This window comes from Silurus aristotelis (genome assembly GCF_946808225.1).
Source record: "Silurus aristotelis genome assembly, chromosome: 24".
NCBI lineage: Eukaryota > Metazoa > Chordata > Actinopteri > Siluriformes > Siluridae > Silurus > Silurus aristotelis.
In genome coordinates, this window is record NC_139597.1 from 4,610,513 (window position 1) to 4,627,515 (window position 17,003).

A 17,003-nucleotide genomic window follows, 5' to 3' on the forward strand; every position below is an offset into this window, starting at 1 on the left:
GTGTAGCTAGACAGCATCGGATGGTGGTCTGTAGGATGGTTTTGGAGGCGAAGAAGAAGAGGAGGAAAGTAAGGTTTGAAAGAAGAATAAGATGGTGGAAACTGAAGGAGGAAGAGTGTAGTGTGAGGTTCAGGGAAGAGGTCAGACAGGGGCTTGGTGGTGGTGAAGAGGTGCCGGATGATTGCGCAACTACTGCAGGAGTGATGAGGGAGGCAGCTAGAAAAGTACTTGGTGTGACATCTGGAAATAGAAAGCAAGACAAGGAGACGTGGTGGTGGAATAAGGAAATGCAGGAGAGCATTAGGGAAAAGAGATTGGCAAAACAGAAGTGGGATCGACAGAGTGATGAGAAAAGTAGGCAGGAGTACAAGGAGATGCGGCAGCAGGTTAAAAGGGATGTGGCGAAAGCCAAGGAAAAGGCATATGAGGAACTGTATAAGAGGTTGGACACTAAGGAAGGAGAAAAGGATTTATACCGATTGGCCAAGCAGAGGGACCGAGCTGGGAAGGATAGAGCAATAAAGGATGGAGAGGGAAATGTGTTGACTAGTGAGGAGAGTGTGTTGAGAAGATGGAGGGAGTATTTTGAGCAGCTGATGAATGAGGAAAATCAGAGAGAGAGAAGGTTGGAGGATGTGGAGTTGGTGAAGCAGGATGTAGATAGGATTAGTAAGGAGGAAGTGAGAGCAGCGATTAAGAGGATGAAGAATGGAAAGTCGGTTGGACCAGATGACATACCGGTAGAAGCGTGGAGATGTTTAGGGGAGATGGCAGTGGAGTTTTTAACCAGATTGTTTAACAGGATTCTGGAAGGGGAGAGGATGCCTGAGGAATGGAGAAGGAGTGTGCTGGTACCGATCTTTAAGCATAAGGGAGATGTGCAGACCTGCAGTAACTACAGGGGAATTAAGTTGATCAGTCACACCATGAAGTTATGGGAAAGAGTAGTGGAAGCCAGGCTGAGAGAAGAGTTGACCATCTGTGAGCAACAGTATGGTTTCATGCCGAGGAAGAGCACCACAGATGCCTTATTTGCTTTGAGGATGTTGATGGAGAAGTATAGAGAAGGACAGAAGGAGCTGCATTGTGTATTTGTGGATTTAGAGAAAGCGTACGACAGGGTGCCGAGAGAGGAGTTGTGGTATTGTATGAGGAAGTCAGGTGTGTCAGAGAAGTATGTGAGGGTGGTGCAGGACATGTATGAGGACAGTGTGACGGCAGTAAAGTGTGCAGTAGGTACGACAGACTGGTTTAGGGTGAAGGTTGGACTGCATCAAGGATCGGCCCTGAGCCCTTTCCTGTTTGCAGTGGTGATGGACAGGTTGACGGACGAGGTCAGACAGGAGTCTCCCTGGACTATGATGTTTGCAGATGATATTGTGATTTGTGGTGAGAGTAGAGAGCAGGTTGAGAAGGGCCTGGAGAGGTGGAGATATGCGCTGGAGAGAAGGGGAATGAAAGTCAGTAGGAGTAAGACAGAGTACATGTGTGTGAATGAGAGGGAGGGCAGTGGAGTGATGCGGTTGCAGGGAGAAGAGGTGGAGAAGGTGGAGGAGTTCAGGTACCTGGGGTCAACAGTGCAAAGTAATGGAGAGTGTGTTAGGGAAGTAAAGAAAAGAGTGCAGGCAGGGTGGAGTGGGTGGAGAAGAGTGACAGGAGTGATTTGTGATAAAAGAGTATCTGCAAGAATGAAAGGGAAAGTTTATAGGACTGTGGTGAGACCTGCGATGTTGTATGGATTAGAGACAGTGGCATTGAGTAAAAAACAGGAGGTGGAGCCAGAGGTAGCAAAGCTGAAGATGTTGAGGTTTTCGTTGGGAGTGACGAGGATGGACAAGATTAGAAATGAGTTTATTAGAGGGACAGCACATGTAGGATGTTTTGGTGACAAGGTGAGGGAGGCGAGATTGAGATGGTTTGGACATGTGCAGAGAAGGGACATGAATTATATTGGTAGAAAAATGCTGAAGATGGAGCCACCAGGTAGGAGGAAAAGAGGAAGGCCAAGGAGGAGGTTCATGGATGTGGTGAGGGAAGACAAGCAGGTAGTTGGTGTAAAAGAGGCAGATATAGAGGACAGGGTGGTATGGAGACGTATGATCCGCTGTGGCGACCCCTAATGGGAGCAGCCGAAAGAAGAAGAAGAAGAAGAAGAAGATTAAAGTTTTATTTATTTCATTTTATTTCTGATATCTATCTATCTATCTATCTATCTATCTATCTATCTATCTATCTATCTATCTATCTATCTATCTATCTATCTATCTATCTATCTATCTATCACCAAGATGGAGAAGCGTGCTAGTTCATTAATGTACATAATCATATTTTATTGGCTTGCAGATGAAATTGCATAAGTGCGGCAGGTGCCCACATATAGAGCAAATGACAATAATCTCATTTATCTCATTTATACAAAGCAGTTTAGGATAAGGGCCTTGCTCAGGGACCCCAGTCTGGTGCTTAATTGCATGTAATTAAATAAATTTTAAATGGACTTTGTTACAAAGCAGTTTGGCGATGGTGAAAGTGTTTGAATTATTCATATATAAATACATTTATAAAATTGTTTTTATATATTATATATACACCCTCTGCACTTACACCCACCCCCCCACCCCCTCCAAAATTACATATTACTGTTGCAAACTGTTAGAAAAAAAAGCCATCAATATCCTTGTAGCTGTCTATCCAGAAGTTATGAGTGCATGCAGAGTGCAGGAATGGCGGATGATGCAATAGAAGTGTGTAATTGTTTGCACATGAAGGGGAAAATGCCACCTCTTTTTTTCACACAAAAAAAAGAAAAAAAAAAGGACAGTGGTGTGTGTGTGTGTGGGGGGGTTTACACGCGCTGAATAGATCCTAAAAGCCTAGGAAATACACGTCTGGTTTTAGGATTGCTTCACGTGGATGCACGACGCTCGCGTGTGTTAGAGGGAGCATACAGTAGGAGCAGTGTGTGTGTGTGTGTGTGTGTGTGTGTGTGTTAAGCGGTCCGAGCACCCGCCTCCATTGCGCTCCTAATCACCATCATCTTCATCATGGCGAGCGACTCGGCGCGATCTCCTCAGGTAAATAGTAATGATGGGGGGAACCTTCTTATTATCACCGTGCACGCCGTGCCAAACGCCTCGATCTCGCGCACGCGCCGCTGCCGCGCGCTCGCGCGTTTACAGAATAGCGGATTAGTGAGCTGCATTCCGTCTCAGTCGGAGAGCGTTTGCGCGTGCGTTAAGAGTCGGGTTTTTTTAATATGCATTTGCATAAATAATCCGGGTTTTGATCGATGCATGTTTGTGATAGACATTGGGCCACATTTAAATGCTTTCTAATAATAATTCAGCAGGGGAGAGATGGAGACATGGATAGCCTGTTATAAATAGACACGTGGACTACAGTATACTACCATACTCACCAGCAAGTCAGGAGACCATAAGGTTACACCCCTTTACTAAGCTGTGCTCTGACGTATGACGTTAGACTGGTAATGTATATGTATATATAGTAGTTCATATAATATATCTGGCCACCTAACTAAAAGATTGGCATGTGCTTTTGAACCTCCTGTTCCACATTTAGTCCCTATTTGCTGTAATCTTCCACTCTTCCACTCTTTGTGCTCATTCAGCCATAAGGGTGTTTGTAAAGTCAGGACTGATATAGGTCAATACATTTAAGGTCAGAGCAGAGCTCTATAGCAGGAGATCTTCAAGTGCAACTCATGCTCACCATACGCTCATGGCATTTTTGATATCAATGAGAGCTGATTATTTTTTTGTAAACAATTGATCAAAAGGTTAAACAAATATATATATATATATATATATATATATATATATATATATATATATATATATATATATATATATTTACCAACCCTCCTTTGTTAACGATCATTAAGGTAAAGGGGCTTTTTTTACTTGTCACATGTACAGCATAGGGAAATTCTTTCTTTGCATATACCAGTGATGTTAGGAAGTTGGGGTCAGAGCACAGGGTCAGCCATGATACAGCGATACCCGTCAGTAACTCAGTCAGTAACCCAAAGCCTTAACCACCGAGCTTCTGCTTTCCAGTTCCATTGAAAGCACTGTATATGGGGAGGGTTGCGTTAGGAAGGCCATCCAGCGTAAAAACATGTGCCAAATCAAACATGCAGATGATCCGCTGTGGCGACCCCTAATGGGAGAAGCCGAAAGAAAGTTTATAAAGTGGAAATTAACAACAAAATCCAGATTCTGCAGAGACAAACACCTTGTCAGTGAGAAAGGTCAGATTAGGAAGGCTAGACTTGTGTGAGCTGTCTAGTAACCACTCTTTACAACTGTGGCGATCTGAAAAGCATCTCTAAATGCATGATATGTCGAAATTTGAGGTGAATTTGCTACAACTGGGTTCAACGACCCTGAGTTCCTCTGAGAAGAACAGGAATCTGAGGCTACAGGTTAATGAACAGATTGCAAACAAAATTATTGAATCTTTTTTCAGCTGTAGTCTAGATTCAACAGATTTAAGAGTGTATTGTCAAATGTACAGGGAGCGGTGTGTTACACAATATAATACAATTCCTATTCTGTGACAGGACATAATTTAGATAGGACATAAGTAAAAACGAAAAAACAAACAATAGAAATAGATAAAAAATGCTAGAGAGAAAAAAGGAAACGCATATGCATACTTGTGTGCATGTATACAAAAGTGCATGATATACAGTGGTGTGAAAAAGTGTTGGCCCGGTTTCTTCTTTTTTTTGCATGTTTGTCACACTTTAATGTTTCAGATCATCAAACAAATTAAAATATTAGATAACAAATGTGAACACAACATGCAGTTTTTAAATGAAGGTTTTTATTATTGAGGGAAAACTAAATCCAAAACTACATGGCCCTGTGTAAAAAAGTGTTTGCCCCCTAAACCTAATAACTGGTTGGGCCACAATTAGCAGCAACAACTGCAATCAAGCGTTTGCGATAACATGCAATGAGTCTGGTACAGCGCTGTGGAGGAATTTCGGTCCACTCATCTATGCAGAATTGTTGTAATTCAGCAACATTGCAGGGTTTTTAAGCATGAGCCACCTTTTTAAGATCATACCACAGCATCTCAATAGGATTCAGGTCAGGACTTTGACTGGGCAACTCCAAAGTCTTTGTTTTTCTTCAGCTATTCAGAGGTGGACTTGCTGGTGTGTTTTGGATCATTGTCTTGCTGCAGAACCCAAGTTCGCTTCAGCTTGAGGTCACGACCAGATTCTCGTTCAGGATTGTTTGGTAAACAGCAGAATTCATGGTTTCATTTATCACAGCAACTCTTCCAGGTCCTGAGGCAGCAAAACAGCCCCAGACCATCACACTACCACCACCATATTTTACTGTTGGTATGATGTCCTTTTTCTGAAATGCGGTGTTACTTTTACACCAGACATAATGGGACACACATCTTCCAAAAAGTTAAACTTTTGTTTCGTCAGTCCACAGAGTACTTTCCCAAAAGTCTTGGGGATCATCAAGATGTTTTCTGGCAAAACTGAGATGAGCCTTTATGTTCTTCTTTTTGGAACTCTGCCATGCAGACCATTTTTGCCCAGTCGTTTTTTTTTATAGTGGACTCATGAACACTGACCTTAACTGAGGCAAGTGAGGCCTGCATTTCTTTGGATGTTGTTGTGGGGTCTTTTGTGACCTCTTGGATTAGTCATCGCTGTGCTCTTGGGGTAATTTTGGTTGGCCGGCCACTCCTGGGAAGGTTCTCCACTGTTCCATATTTTTGCCATTTGTGAATATTGCCTCTCACTGTGGTTCTCTGGAGTCCCAAAGATTTAGAAATGGTTGTATAAACCTTTCCAGACTGATAGATCTCAATTACTTTCTTTCTCATTTGTTTCTGAATTTCCTTGGATCTCGGCATGATGTCTAGTGTTTGAGGATCTTTTAGTCTACTTCACTTTGTCAGGCAGGTCCTATTTAAGAGATTTCTTGATTGTGAACAGGTGTGGCAGTAATCAGGCCTGGATGTGGCGAGAGAAATTAAACTCAGGTGTGATAAACCACTGTTTTAACAGGGGGGCAAACACTTTTTCCACACATGGCTATGTAGTTTTGGATTTTGTTTTCCCTTTAATAGTAAAAACCTTAATTTAAAACTGCATGTTGTGTTCCCTTGTGTTATCTTTTACTAATATTTAAATTACTTTGATGGTCTGAAACATTAAAGTGTGTAAAACATGCAAAACAATAGGAAATCAGGACTGTACATTATAAACAGTACATAATCCACACAACGTATGAAATAGATCTGAATTTATTTTATTTTCTGGAAACATATCATTTTTACTACATAAAATCCAGGAAGTACTTTAGCAGAATGATAGATTCACCATATGTTTCTGAGGTCTGTAGGAGCTGAACAATTTTGCTGTACTATTTGTGTTTTGAGTTTTGTTCGGATATAGCCACATTCCAAGAATAACTGTTTAAGTAGGCCTCAGTATGTAAGGAAGCCGACGCATGTGACACGGTTTATTTTTATTTTCCCTCAAGCCTCTGTTGTGGTTCAATCTTCTCGTTCCTTACAGGAAAAGTATGTGGTGTTCAGACTTTGCATGTGTTGAATGATATATGATTTCTTATCCATGCGTTTATTTTCATGTATGATTCACTGTTAATACATCTCATGGATTCTCATGGAATTATAACAGAGCCTAATAATTAAATATATATAAAACACATTACTCGCCTCACGTTCCACAAATAAAATGTACCCAAAACTACATTTTTGTCCTGGAAGGTTGCAGTAATGTGTGTAGTGAAAATAAAGTATATTCTATTAAACTTATAATAGTAATATAGGGAGAATGAAGTACTGTAGTAAAGATATGGCAGTACTATAGTGAGAATGATGTACTGTAGTAAAGATATGGCAGTACTATAGTGAGAATGATGTACTGTAGTAAAGATATGGCAGTACTATAGTGAGAATGATGTACTGTAGTAAAGATATGGCAGTACTATAGTGAGAATGATGTACTGTAGTAAAGATATGGCAGTACTATAGTGAGAATGATGTACTGTAGTAAAGATATGGCAGTACTATAGTGAGAATGATGTACTTTAGTAAAGATATGGCAGTACTATAGTGAGAATGATGTACTGTAGTAAAGATATGGCAGTACTATAGTGAGAATGATGTACTGTAGTAAAGATATGGCAGTACTATAGTGAGAATGATGTACTTTAGTAAAGATATGGCAGTACTATAGTAAGAATGATGTACTGTAGTAAAGATATGGCAGTACTATAGTGAGAATGATGTACTTTAGTAAAGATATGGCAGTACTATAGTAAGAATGATGTACTTTAGTAAAGATATGGCAGTACTATAGTGAGAATGATGTACTGTAGTAAAGATATGGCAGTACTATAGTGAGAATAATGTACTGTAGTAAAGATATGGCAGTACTATAGTGAGAATGATGTACTGTAGTAAAGATATGGCAGTACTATAGTGAGAATGATGTACTGTAGTAAAGATATGGCAGTACTATAGTGAGAATGATGTACTGTAGTAAAGATATGGCAGTACTATAGTGAGAATGATGTACTGTAGTAAAGATATGGCAGTACTATAGTGAGAATGATGTACTGTAGTAAAGATATGGCAGTACTATAGTGAGAATGATGTACTGTAGTAAAGATATGGCAGTACTATAGTGAGAATGATGTACTGTAGTAAAGATATGGCAGTACTATAGTGAGAATGATGTACTGTAGTAAAGATATGGCAGTACTATAGTGAGAATGATGTACTGTAGTAAAGATATGGCAGTACTATAGTGAGAATGATGTACTTTAGTAAAGATATGGCAGTACTATAGTAAGAATGATGTACTGTAGTAAAGATATGGCAGTACTATAGTGAGAATAATGTACTGTAGTAAAGATATGGCAGTACTATAGGGAGAATAAAGTACTGTAGTAGGTGAGTCAGGTGGGTCAGATTTTATATCCAATGGACAAAGAGCCGATACGCCGCTTTTGATTGGTAAAATAGTGTATAGGTTTAGTATAATTAGGGCGGCCTCGCCTTCAAGCCCAAGGTCCTCTGCCTATACATTTCCTTGGACGTTTTCAATTAGATAACATGCACATTCAATCAATTGGTGAGAGACGGCTTATACACTGCAACGGTTCATTTATTCTTACGATTAAAAAATGTCATAATTATAGCAACTCGAGGATATTTACTTTTATCTAAAACCAACAACAAATCATGAATTAGAATTGAATGATTTAGATAAATGAAGACACGTTAGCCAGCATCGTATTGCATGCACCTTCTTGTTTATTCGTGAGCACACACAGGGCTGTAATGATGGGAAGATCTAGTCATTTTAGTGACTTGGTTCTTTGAATAAAAATTGAAAGAATCTTTTTTTTTTTTTTGGATGATTCAGTTCATTTCGTACCTTCAATCGAAATGAAATAAAATGTTAAATTTTCTATAAGCAGATCCCCCAATACGTATACATACACAAATTTTAACTAAAGTTCCAATAATTTATATAATTATATATAACTATTATCTCCAGATCTTATTTAAAGTTGTAGAACATGATTTATAACCTTACATTTCCCTCCCTGCAATTTGTGTTGTGATTTATTATTAGCATCGACATACAAGACATACCCGGACATGCAAATGCAATGCGGCAACCAATAATCACCCCGGTTACCATAGCAACGATCTAAAGATGGCATTTTTAACAGTGTGTTGTGACGCTCCAAACCCTCATCAACCGCAAGATAAACGTTGTCCACATTGTATGACTAAATTTTTCTACATTCCTAGTTAAGGAAGTAATTGTAGGCATCCAGACTACGATATGTCTTTACTGCGTCTCCCGTGTAGATGCGTTCGGGCCACAACCAGATCATGAAATACGTCTGGATACGGTACAGTACGTCACCTTTTACGTTTAATGTTCAGAGTGAAAAGTTGACGCTTCAATGTCGTATTTAACTGCTACGGTATTTTCATAAATTTGTATAAATACCTTAATTGTTATGTTTTAGCTCAACTTATATTCGCTCCTTATTTTTTTTGACAGCAAAAAATAAATAAATTATAAAATGGCGGCAAACGCTTTGAGACCATACATGCGCAGTATCATCACAACGCATTTGTTATTGTTTACATCCTTGAAAATGTGAGTTTGAAGTAATAGAATAACTGTGGTAAAGTGATGGCAGGTTTATAGTAACTATGTTCAATATATACAGTACATTGTTTATAAAAAAAAAATATATATTCTCACATAAATAAATTACTTGTGTATATGTACACATTTGGCAATAAAAACCTTTCTGATTCTATTAAATACTATATTTTAATCAAGGCATAAAAAAGGCAATGGTAGTATTATCGTAACTGTGGAATACTATAGTAAATACATGGTAGTATTTCTGTGAGCATGAAGCGATATAGTAAAATGATGACCTTATTACAGAAATTATATATAATATAATAAAACTGTTGTTTTATAGCCAGAATTAAGTGATGTAGTAAAACCATGGCAATATTATAATTTAAAAAGTACTATCAAGAAATCTGGCAGTAAAGTTTAGATGTTATTTTTTATACATTTTAAAAATCTAGGATGTGATTCTAGTGTTGAACTTTTGTAAACCAGTTTCCAATATCAACCTGTACATAAACAATGACAATGCCTGCTTATCTGTGCTTCTTGATTAATTCATGAAGGGGAATGTGAGAGGTGTGAGGGCCTAACCCAGGTGATTAGGGTGAATAAAGAAAGAGCTTCACGCATTAGCTATCTCTGAAAACCCAAGCCGCGTTCCTGTAAACAAATCTTGATTGCGAATAGAGATTCAAGACCTTTCCTAAACAAACAAAGGTTTAAAATTTTGGGTCTGGGGAAAGAGTTATATTTACAGAAGCACTGTTCTGAGAAAATGATCTACACTAGCAGAGATAACTAAAAATTCAATTTTAGATATTGCAAATCATGTTATCAGTCAGTCTGTAAATAAAATTTAAACATTTAGTAATTTCATCGAAACATGTGATTGGCTCGGTTTACTAGTCTTAATATGTTTGTTTTACAGCATGGCAGTAAGTGCAGAGGTGTCCATGCTAATGTGCTAATTAACATTTTAATAAACAGTTTTCCATTGTTTACCTAGTTGACCCCAATGGTCGTAATTTTAATACAGTTAAAAGTCTGTTTTTAGAGATGTATTTCATCTGACAATGATGCCATAGTATTGCCATTGATTTAATATAGTACCTCATGGTCATAATCATCATTCGTAGCATGAATGATGATTATGACCATTAGGTACTGTAATAAAATTACGGCCATTGTGGTCAACTAGGTAAACAACGGAAAACTGTTTTATATATAAAAACTGTTATATAACCAAACCATGGTTATAATGTGTTTTTCTTTGTTACTATGGCACTACTTTTGTTATAATATGGTGCTCCATAGTCTCTATAATACCATCATGGTTATTCTATGGTATGTATAAGGTATAAGTTGATTTACCACTACCTAATGGAAGTACCATGGCCTGTGATTTCACTACTGCACTTCATGCCCTCTTTAATACTCACAGTTTTATTGTAGTTCATATGGTAACGGTTATTTATCCATAGCTTTACTGAGGTACTATTCTAATACTGCTGTTAGTTAATGTGTTTCTTAACTTTTGGCCTTTTTTTTTTTTAGGTCCAAGACGAAAATCCCTCATGCAACAGTGTGGCTAGCTTTAAGGTAATGTCTTTAATCTAATCCATGTGTGCTTTTGTAACAGCATTGTGTTTCAGAGGAACTGCAATCACCCCGGGAACACAGTGTGTGGATTGTGGGTTGGACATTCTTTCCATTTGTTCACAAGATATCATGAAAATAAAACATATTTCAGCACTTGCCTGCAGTGAGAAGTCCAGTGACAACAGTTCTCTAGTGTTATTCTCCTCTTCACTGAGAACACAGCAGCCTCCGTTTGTCATCTGGCTTTGGTTTAGTCCAACTATGAGCCTGTCAAGCCACTTCCACCACCATAATGTCATGGGGCCTCTCAGAGTTTTTTAAGATGCTGGTATTTTGGGTGCTAAAGCTGGAATGTATACACACCCCCCATGTTTCTTTCTACTAGTAATATAAGTATCATGGGGAGCCTGTCACTCGCTGGATCAAAGTGCTGTGCTGAGGGAATTCACTTTCTCAGCTTCAGCTCTCCATAAGCCCTGTCAATCAAGCTTCACCGTTCTTTTTTTTTCAGTGCCTCTCGGGCTCAGATAGATGATTACAAGGCAGGCAGTTGAAATACCAACAACTCTATAGTCTCAGTATTTCCTAAGCTATGTGTCAATTTGACTCTCACATCTGTTTTAGTTTTTTAAATGGTTGATGAATTGACCTAGAAATATTTTAGTCATAAAGTAGTGCATGTTAGATGTACAATCAGCTAAAGTAAGTATTCAGACACTTTGCGTAATATACTTCTAGTGCATATTTCCACTTCAGATTTACATTCATAATGTTTTCGAATCCAGCAGTCACTTGAAAAGAGTTGCAGGATGACCTGAAAGCAGCAGAAACAACAGTTAAATAAAGAACAATAAACCTTAATCGCATCTGTTGTCTAATTTATAGTGAGCCAGTGATGCAAATGGAGTACTTTGGAGAATATTAGAGTTTTTCGAGTGGTAAATATTAAACATATTAAGCTGATTTAATGGTTCGGTTAACCTTCATTCAGCTACTGACTCTTTAAGGCAATTCTACCTGTCCTTGACGTGTGAAAACACTTTGCATAACTAAAATACTCCAAACTCAGGGAACAAACACAGTAGCTCTGTTTTCTTAATATAAGTCTGCCTGTATTCTGGCTTTTCTGCTTCATTGGTGAGCCAAAGAAGATTATGAGCCATGACACACTAGAGTATTTATGGCAAGACAGGTAAAGACTAAATAGCCTTAGGGTTTAGAGCTTAAAAGTAGCAATTTTAGGTTTATTTTAGATTACAAAGGAGACAGAGCACCCAGAGTCTTTTAGACGACCATTTTTTCAATTTCACCTTAATATTTTTTGGTATATATTCAGTATTTTACTTAATGTGTCACTCTGATGTTTCAGTAAACATATAATAATGCATTTGCATAAGCATCGTTTGTTTCATGGCCGAATTGTATCAGTGAGCTTCAAGGTCCGAGAGATCAGATAGTTTCTATGCTACATGATTTATGTTAACATTGGAAGAAAACAAAACCAGGATAAGGTATATTGGATATCATTATAGCATTGTCACATACTGTACAGACGAAAAAAGAAATTAAAGGAGAAATATTCGAATGAAAACAAGAGGGTTAGTGGCCAGTGACCCTTTAATCATTTTATTTTTCACTGATTTGCAGCTGAAAATGATTTACAGCCAAGTTGTTACAGTAATGATTTCTTTCTGCTGTAAAAAGATCTTTTATGAACTTATACTATTATGAATATGTCACAAATATTTTGCATTGTAATTTGTGAATATAATATTTTATTTATTCAGTATTATTCCGCTTTAGTACAAAGTGCTGACCACCAGATTTTGTTGTACACATATTAAAATGATACTTTTCATTGGCACGTTTCTTTCAGTCAGCAGACACAGCGGTCCAGCTGTGTGAAAGGCGTAAACCTAAACCCGAGTCTGAGAACCTTTCCTTCGGCACTGTGTTCACAGACCACATGCTGCTCATTGAGTGGAGCAGTGAAGGAGGCTGGGAAAAACCTCGGATTCAGCCATTTGGAAACCTGAGCCTTCATCCTGCCTGTTCCGCCCTGCATTACGCCGTGCAGGTTGGTGATCCAACAACAACACCCACTCACACAAACTGTATATAAAATACACCTCCGTCTGAAAGGATGACAACAGTAAGGCCGTTCCTTTTGTTTTTGCTGTTCGTGTTGCAACTTAACAGGACACATACAGGTTTCAACTTAACAGGACACATTCTGGTAACCAGAAACTTTAGGCAATCAAAAATGTTTCAATATATTTGATCTCTTGATTTAACCACATCAAGATGCTAATACCCGGAAATATAAGCTACAATTCTTGTCTATGGTCCCATTTCTTATTTCAAACCCAAATGTCTTCAGTATTTTTACAAAAAATACTTACAATACAATATTTTTACACAAAAACATGAGTATACACTTATTCCACTTGTATGCAAAGCTACATAATTAGAATGCATGTGGATTGAAAGGATCCTTTCCTGATATCTTTTTTTTCAGGGAAATACAAATATAGACACTCAAATAGACCTTGGCTTTAATGGCTCATCTTCTTGCTAATACATGGATTTTTTTCTAAATGTTTAGTTGAAATTGGTTGATTCGTTTATTTTAACGTTCGAACTGGCCATTTCGGGAAATATACCCTTGAATAAAATGAGTATTTTTCTTTTACACTGTAATTTATAGGCATTTTATATAAATAAAAAAATTACAACATATACAAGTAAAAAAAAACAAATAAATAAATAATTTGTGAAAAAAAGAAAGGTTAAAAAAGGTATGCATAATAAATAAATATAAATAAATAACCAATAATAATAAAAATAATAGTAACAATTATAAAATAAATAATAGAGGTACAGCTTGTGGATTAAAAAATCTGCTTTGTGAGCTAATAAAAAATCTGATGGCAAGGCTATGAGATGGCTCATAACTCGAAATTATTAAGTGGAGCTAGGATTTTATCAACAATATCAACATTGCCGATTTTGTATACTGTATACCATATAGTCCATTTTAGAAATAAGTCTTCTCTATGTTTCATATTATAAATCGCTTATTAGCACCACTTTGTAAAATTGACACATGTACTTTGACCCCACCCCCCTTTCAACCCCCAGTTGTCCTTGAGTTTGGTATTTGTCCACACACGTTATGACGTGAGTACTTGGTTTTGTTTGTAGCTTTTCGAGGGCATGAAGGCGTACCGGGGGCAGGATGACCGGGTTCGTCTCTTCAGGCCAATGCTGAACATGGATCGCATGCTAAAGTCTGCACACCGAGCCTGTCTACCTGTGAGTGGCTTCCTGATCAATTTCTGGGTCCTGATTGGTCTGAAAACGATGACAGTATTATATCAACTATCATGCCACATTTCTATGTTTCTTTTCTTACTCTTGCTTAGTCATCCTGATCTGTAACACATTTATTGTGCAATAAAGAGACGCCTGTTTATTCACCTCAGATCGCCTCTATTACGCAGTATAACGATCGAACTTGTAAATCCTGATTTGCATATTTATTCCATTTTGCACACTTCAGTAGCCTTGATCCTTGATTCTAGTTCCTACAGCAGAACACTATTTAGGATCCTGTAAACCCAAGCCAACATTCTTTAAAACAAACACCTCGTTCGAGTGTATACTTTGGTTTATCTTGTACACTATGTTAAATATTGTATATGATGCATTCTGTTATTGTGTATTGTGTTTTATTTTCTTTTCCTCAGAGTTTTGATGGTGCTGAATTTCTGGAGTGTATAAGGAAACTGGTGGAAATCGATCAGGACTGGGTTCCTCGCTCCGACTTGGCGAGTCTCTACATTCGGCCGACGTTCCTGGGCACTGAGGTGAGAGAAAAATCTTTCACCATAATCCCACAAGTCTGGTTTGGGCTGATGTGAACATTGCTGGTATTTAATATATATATATATATACACAGTGAGGAAAATAAGTATTTGAACACGCTGCTATTTTGCAAGTTCTCCCACTTAGAAATCATGGAGGGGTCTGAAATTGTCATCGTAGGTGCATGTCCACTGTGAGAGACATAATCTAAAAAAAAAAAAATCCAGAAATCACAATGTATGATTTTTAAACTATTTATTTGTATGATACAGCTGCAAATAAGTATTTGAACACCTGTCTATCAGCTAGAATTCTGACCCTCAAAGACCTGTTAGTCTGCCTTTAAAATGTCCACCTCCACTACATTTATTATCCTAAATTAGATGCACCTGTTTGAGGTCGTTAGCTGCATAAAGACACCTGTCCACCCCATACAATCAGTAAGAATCCAACTACTAACATGGCCAAGACCAAAGAGCTGTCCAAAGACACTAGAGACAAAATTGTACACCTCCACAAGGCTGGAAAGGGCTACGGGGAAATTGCCAAGCAGCTTGGTGAAAAAAGGTCCACTGTTGGAGCAATCATTAGAAAATGGAAGAAGCTAAACATGACTGTCAATCTCCCTCGGACTGGGGCTCCATGCAAGATCTCACCTCGTGGGGTCTCAATGATCCTAAGGAAGGTGAGAAATCAGCCCAGAACTACACGGGAGGAGCTGGTCAATGACCTGAAAAGAGCTGGGACCACCGTTTCCAAGGTTACTGTTGGTAATACACTAAGACGTCATGGTTTGAAATCATGCATGGCACGGAAGGTTCCCCTGCTTAAACCAGCACATGTCCAGGCACGTCTTAAGTTTGCCAATGACCATTTGGATGATCCAGAGGAGTCATGGGAGAAAGTCATGTGGTCAGATGAGACCAAAATAGAACTTTTGGGTCATAATTCCACTAAACGTGTTTGGAGGAAGAAGAATGATGAGTACCATCCCAAGAACATCATCCCTACTGTGAAGCATGGGGGTGGTAGCATCATGCTTTGAGGGTGTTTTTCTGCACATGGGACAGGGCGACTGCACTGTATTAAGGAGAGGATGACCGGGGACATGTATTGCGAGATTTTGGGGAACAACCTCCTTCCCTCAGTTAGAGCATTGAAAATGGGTCGAGGCTGGGTCTTCCAACATGACAATGACCCGAAGCACCCAGCCAGGATAACCAAGGAGTGGCTCTGTAAGAAGCATATCAAGGTTCTGGCATGGCCTAGCCAGTCTCCAGACCTAAACCCAATAGAGAATCTTTGGAGGGAGCTCAAACTCCGGTGTTTCTCAGCGACAGGCCAGAAACCTGACTGATCTAGAGAAGATCTGTGTGGAGGAGTGGGCCAAAATCCCTCCTGCAGTGTATGTAAACCTGGTGAAAAACTACAGGAAACGTTTGACCTCTGTAATTGCAAACAAAGGCTCCTGTACCAAATATTAACATTGACTTTCTCAGGTGTTCAAATACTTATTTGCAGCTGTATCATACAAATAAATAGTTAAAAAATCATACATTGTGATTTCTGAATTTTTTTTTTTAGATTATGTCTCTCACAGTGGACATGCACCTACGATGACAATTTCAGACCCCTCCATGATTTCTAAGTGGAAGAACTTGCAAAATAGCAGGGTGTTCAAATACTTATTTTCCTCACTGTATATATATATATATATATATATATATATATATGTATACATTTGGAAATATGTGTGTGTGTGTGTGTGTGTGTGTGTGTATGTGTGTGTGTGTGTGTGTGTGTGTGTGTGTGTGTGTGTGTGTGTGTGTATTAAGTCTTCATTAGGTGTAAAGAAGACCTCCAAAGCCTTGCTGTTTGTGATCCTCAGTCCTGTTGGCTCCTACTTCAGCACAGGAAACAAGTCTGTGTCTCTGTGGGCCGACACTAAATACATTAGGGCCTGGAAGGGAGGGACTGGAGACTGCAAAATGGGAGGGTGAGAGCAACACACACGCACACACACACACACACACACACACACACACACACACACACACACACACACACACACACACACAAAAGCTCTGAACACAATATTTGCATATGCTTCTCTCATTTCTGGTAACTTTACAGGGCAGTATTGAAGCTGGAAATTTTTACCCATGACTCAGGATTAGAATACTGTTGAAAGATGGGCGAAGAATTGAATCAGCAGTCAACTCTGATGCATTTAATTACACATTGGGTCTAATTGATTTCCACTACATCACTTTTTTTTTATATCAGAAGGTTTATACTTTTTGAAGCTAATAAAAAAAAGGTAATTATTAGAAACTTG

At 38.5% G+C, this 17,003-nt stretch overlaps 1 protein-coding gene across 1 annotated transcript in view; it reads left to right on the plus strand.

The window, feature by feature from the left end:
• The first annotated feature begins 2,850 nt into the window (after window positions 1–2,850).
• Window positions 2,851–17,003, plus strand: part of bcat1 (branched chain amino-acid transaminase 1, cytosolic) — a 21,724-nt gene continuing 7,571 nt past the window's right edge. The window contains exons 1-6 of the mRNA XM_083528017.1: window positions 2,851–3,074; window positions 10,754–10,798; window positions 12,675–12,875; window positions 14,003–14,113; window positions 14,548–14,667; window positions 16,501–16,661. Coding sequence (XP_083384143.1) covers window positions 3,045–3,074; window positions 10,754–10,798; window positions 12,675–12,875; window positions 14,003–14,113; window positions 14,548–14,667; window positions 16,501–16,661 — 668 coding nt within the window. The 5' untranslated portion in view covers window positions 2,851–3,044. The remainder of the gene's footprint in view (window positions 3,075–10,753; window positions 10,799–12,674; window positions 12,876–14,002; window positions 14,114–14,547; window positions 14,668–16,500; window positions 16,662–17,003) is intronic.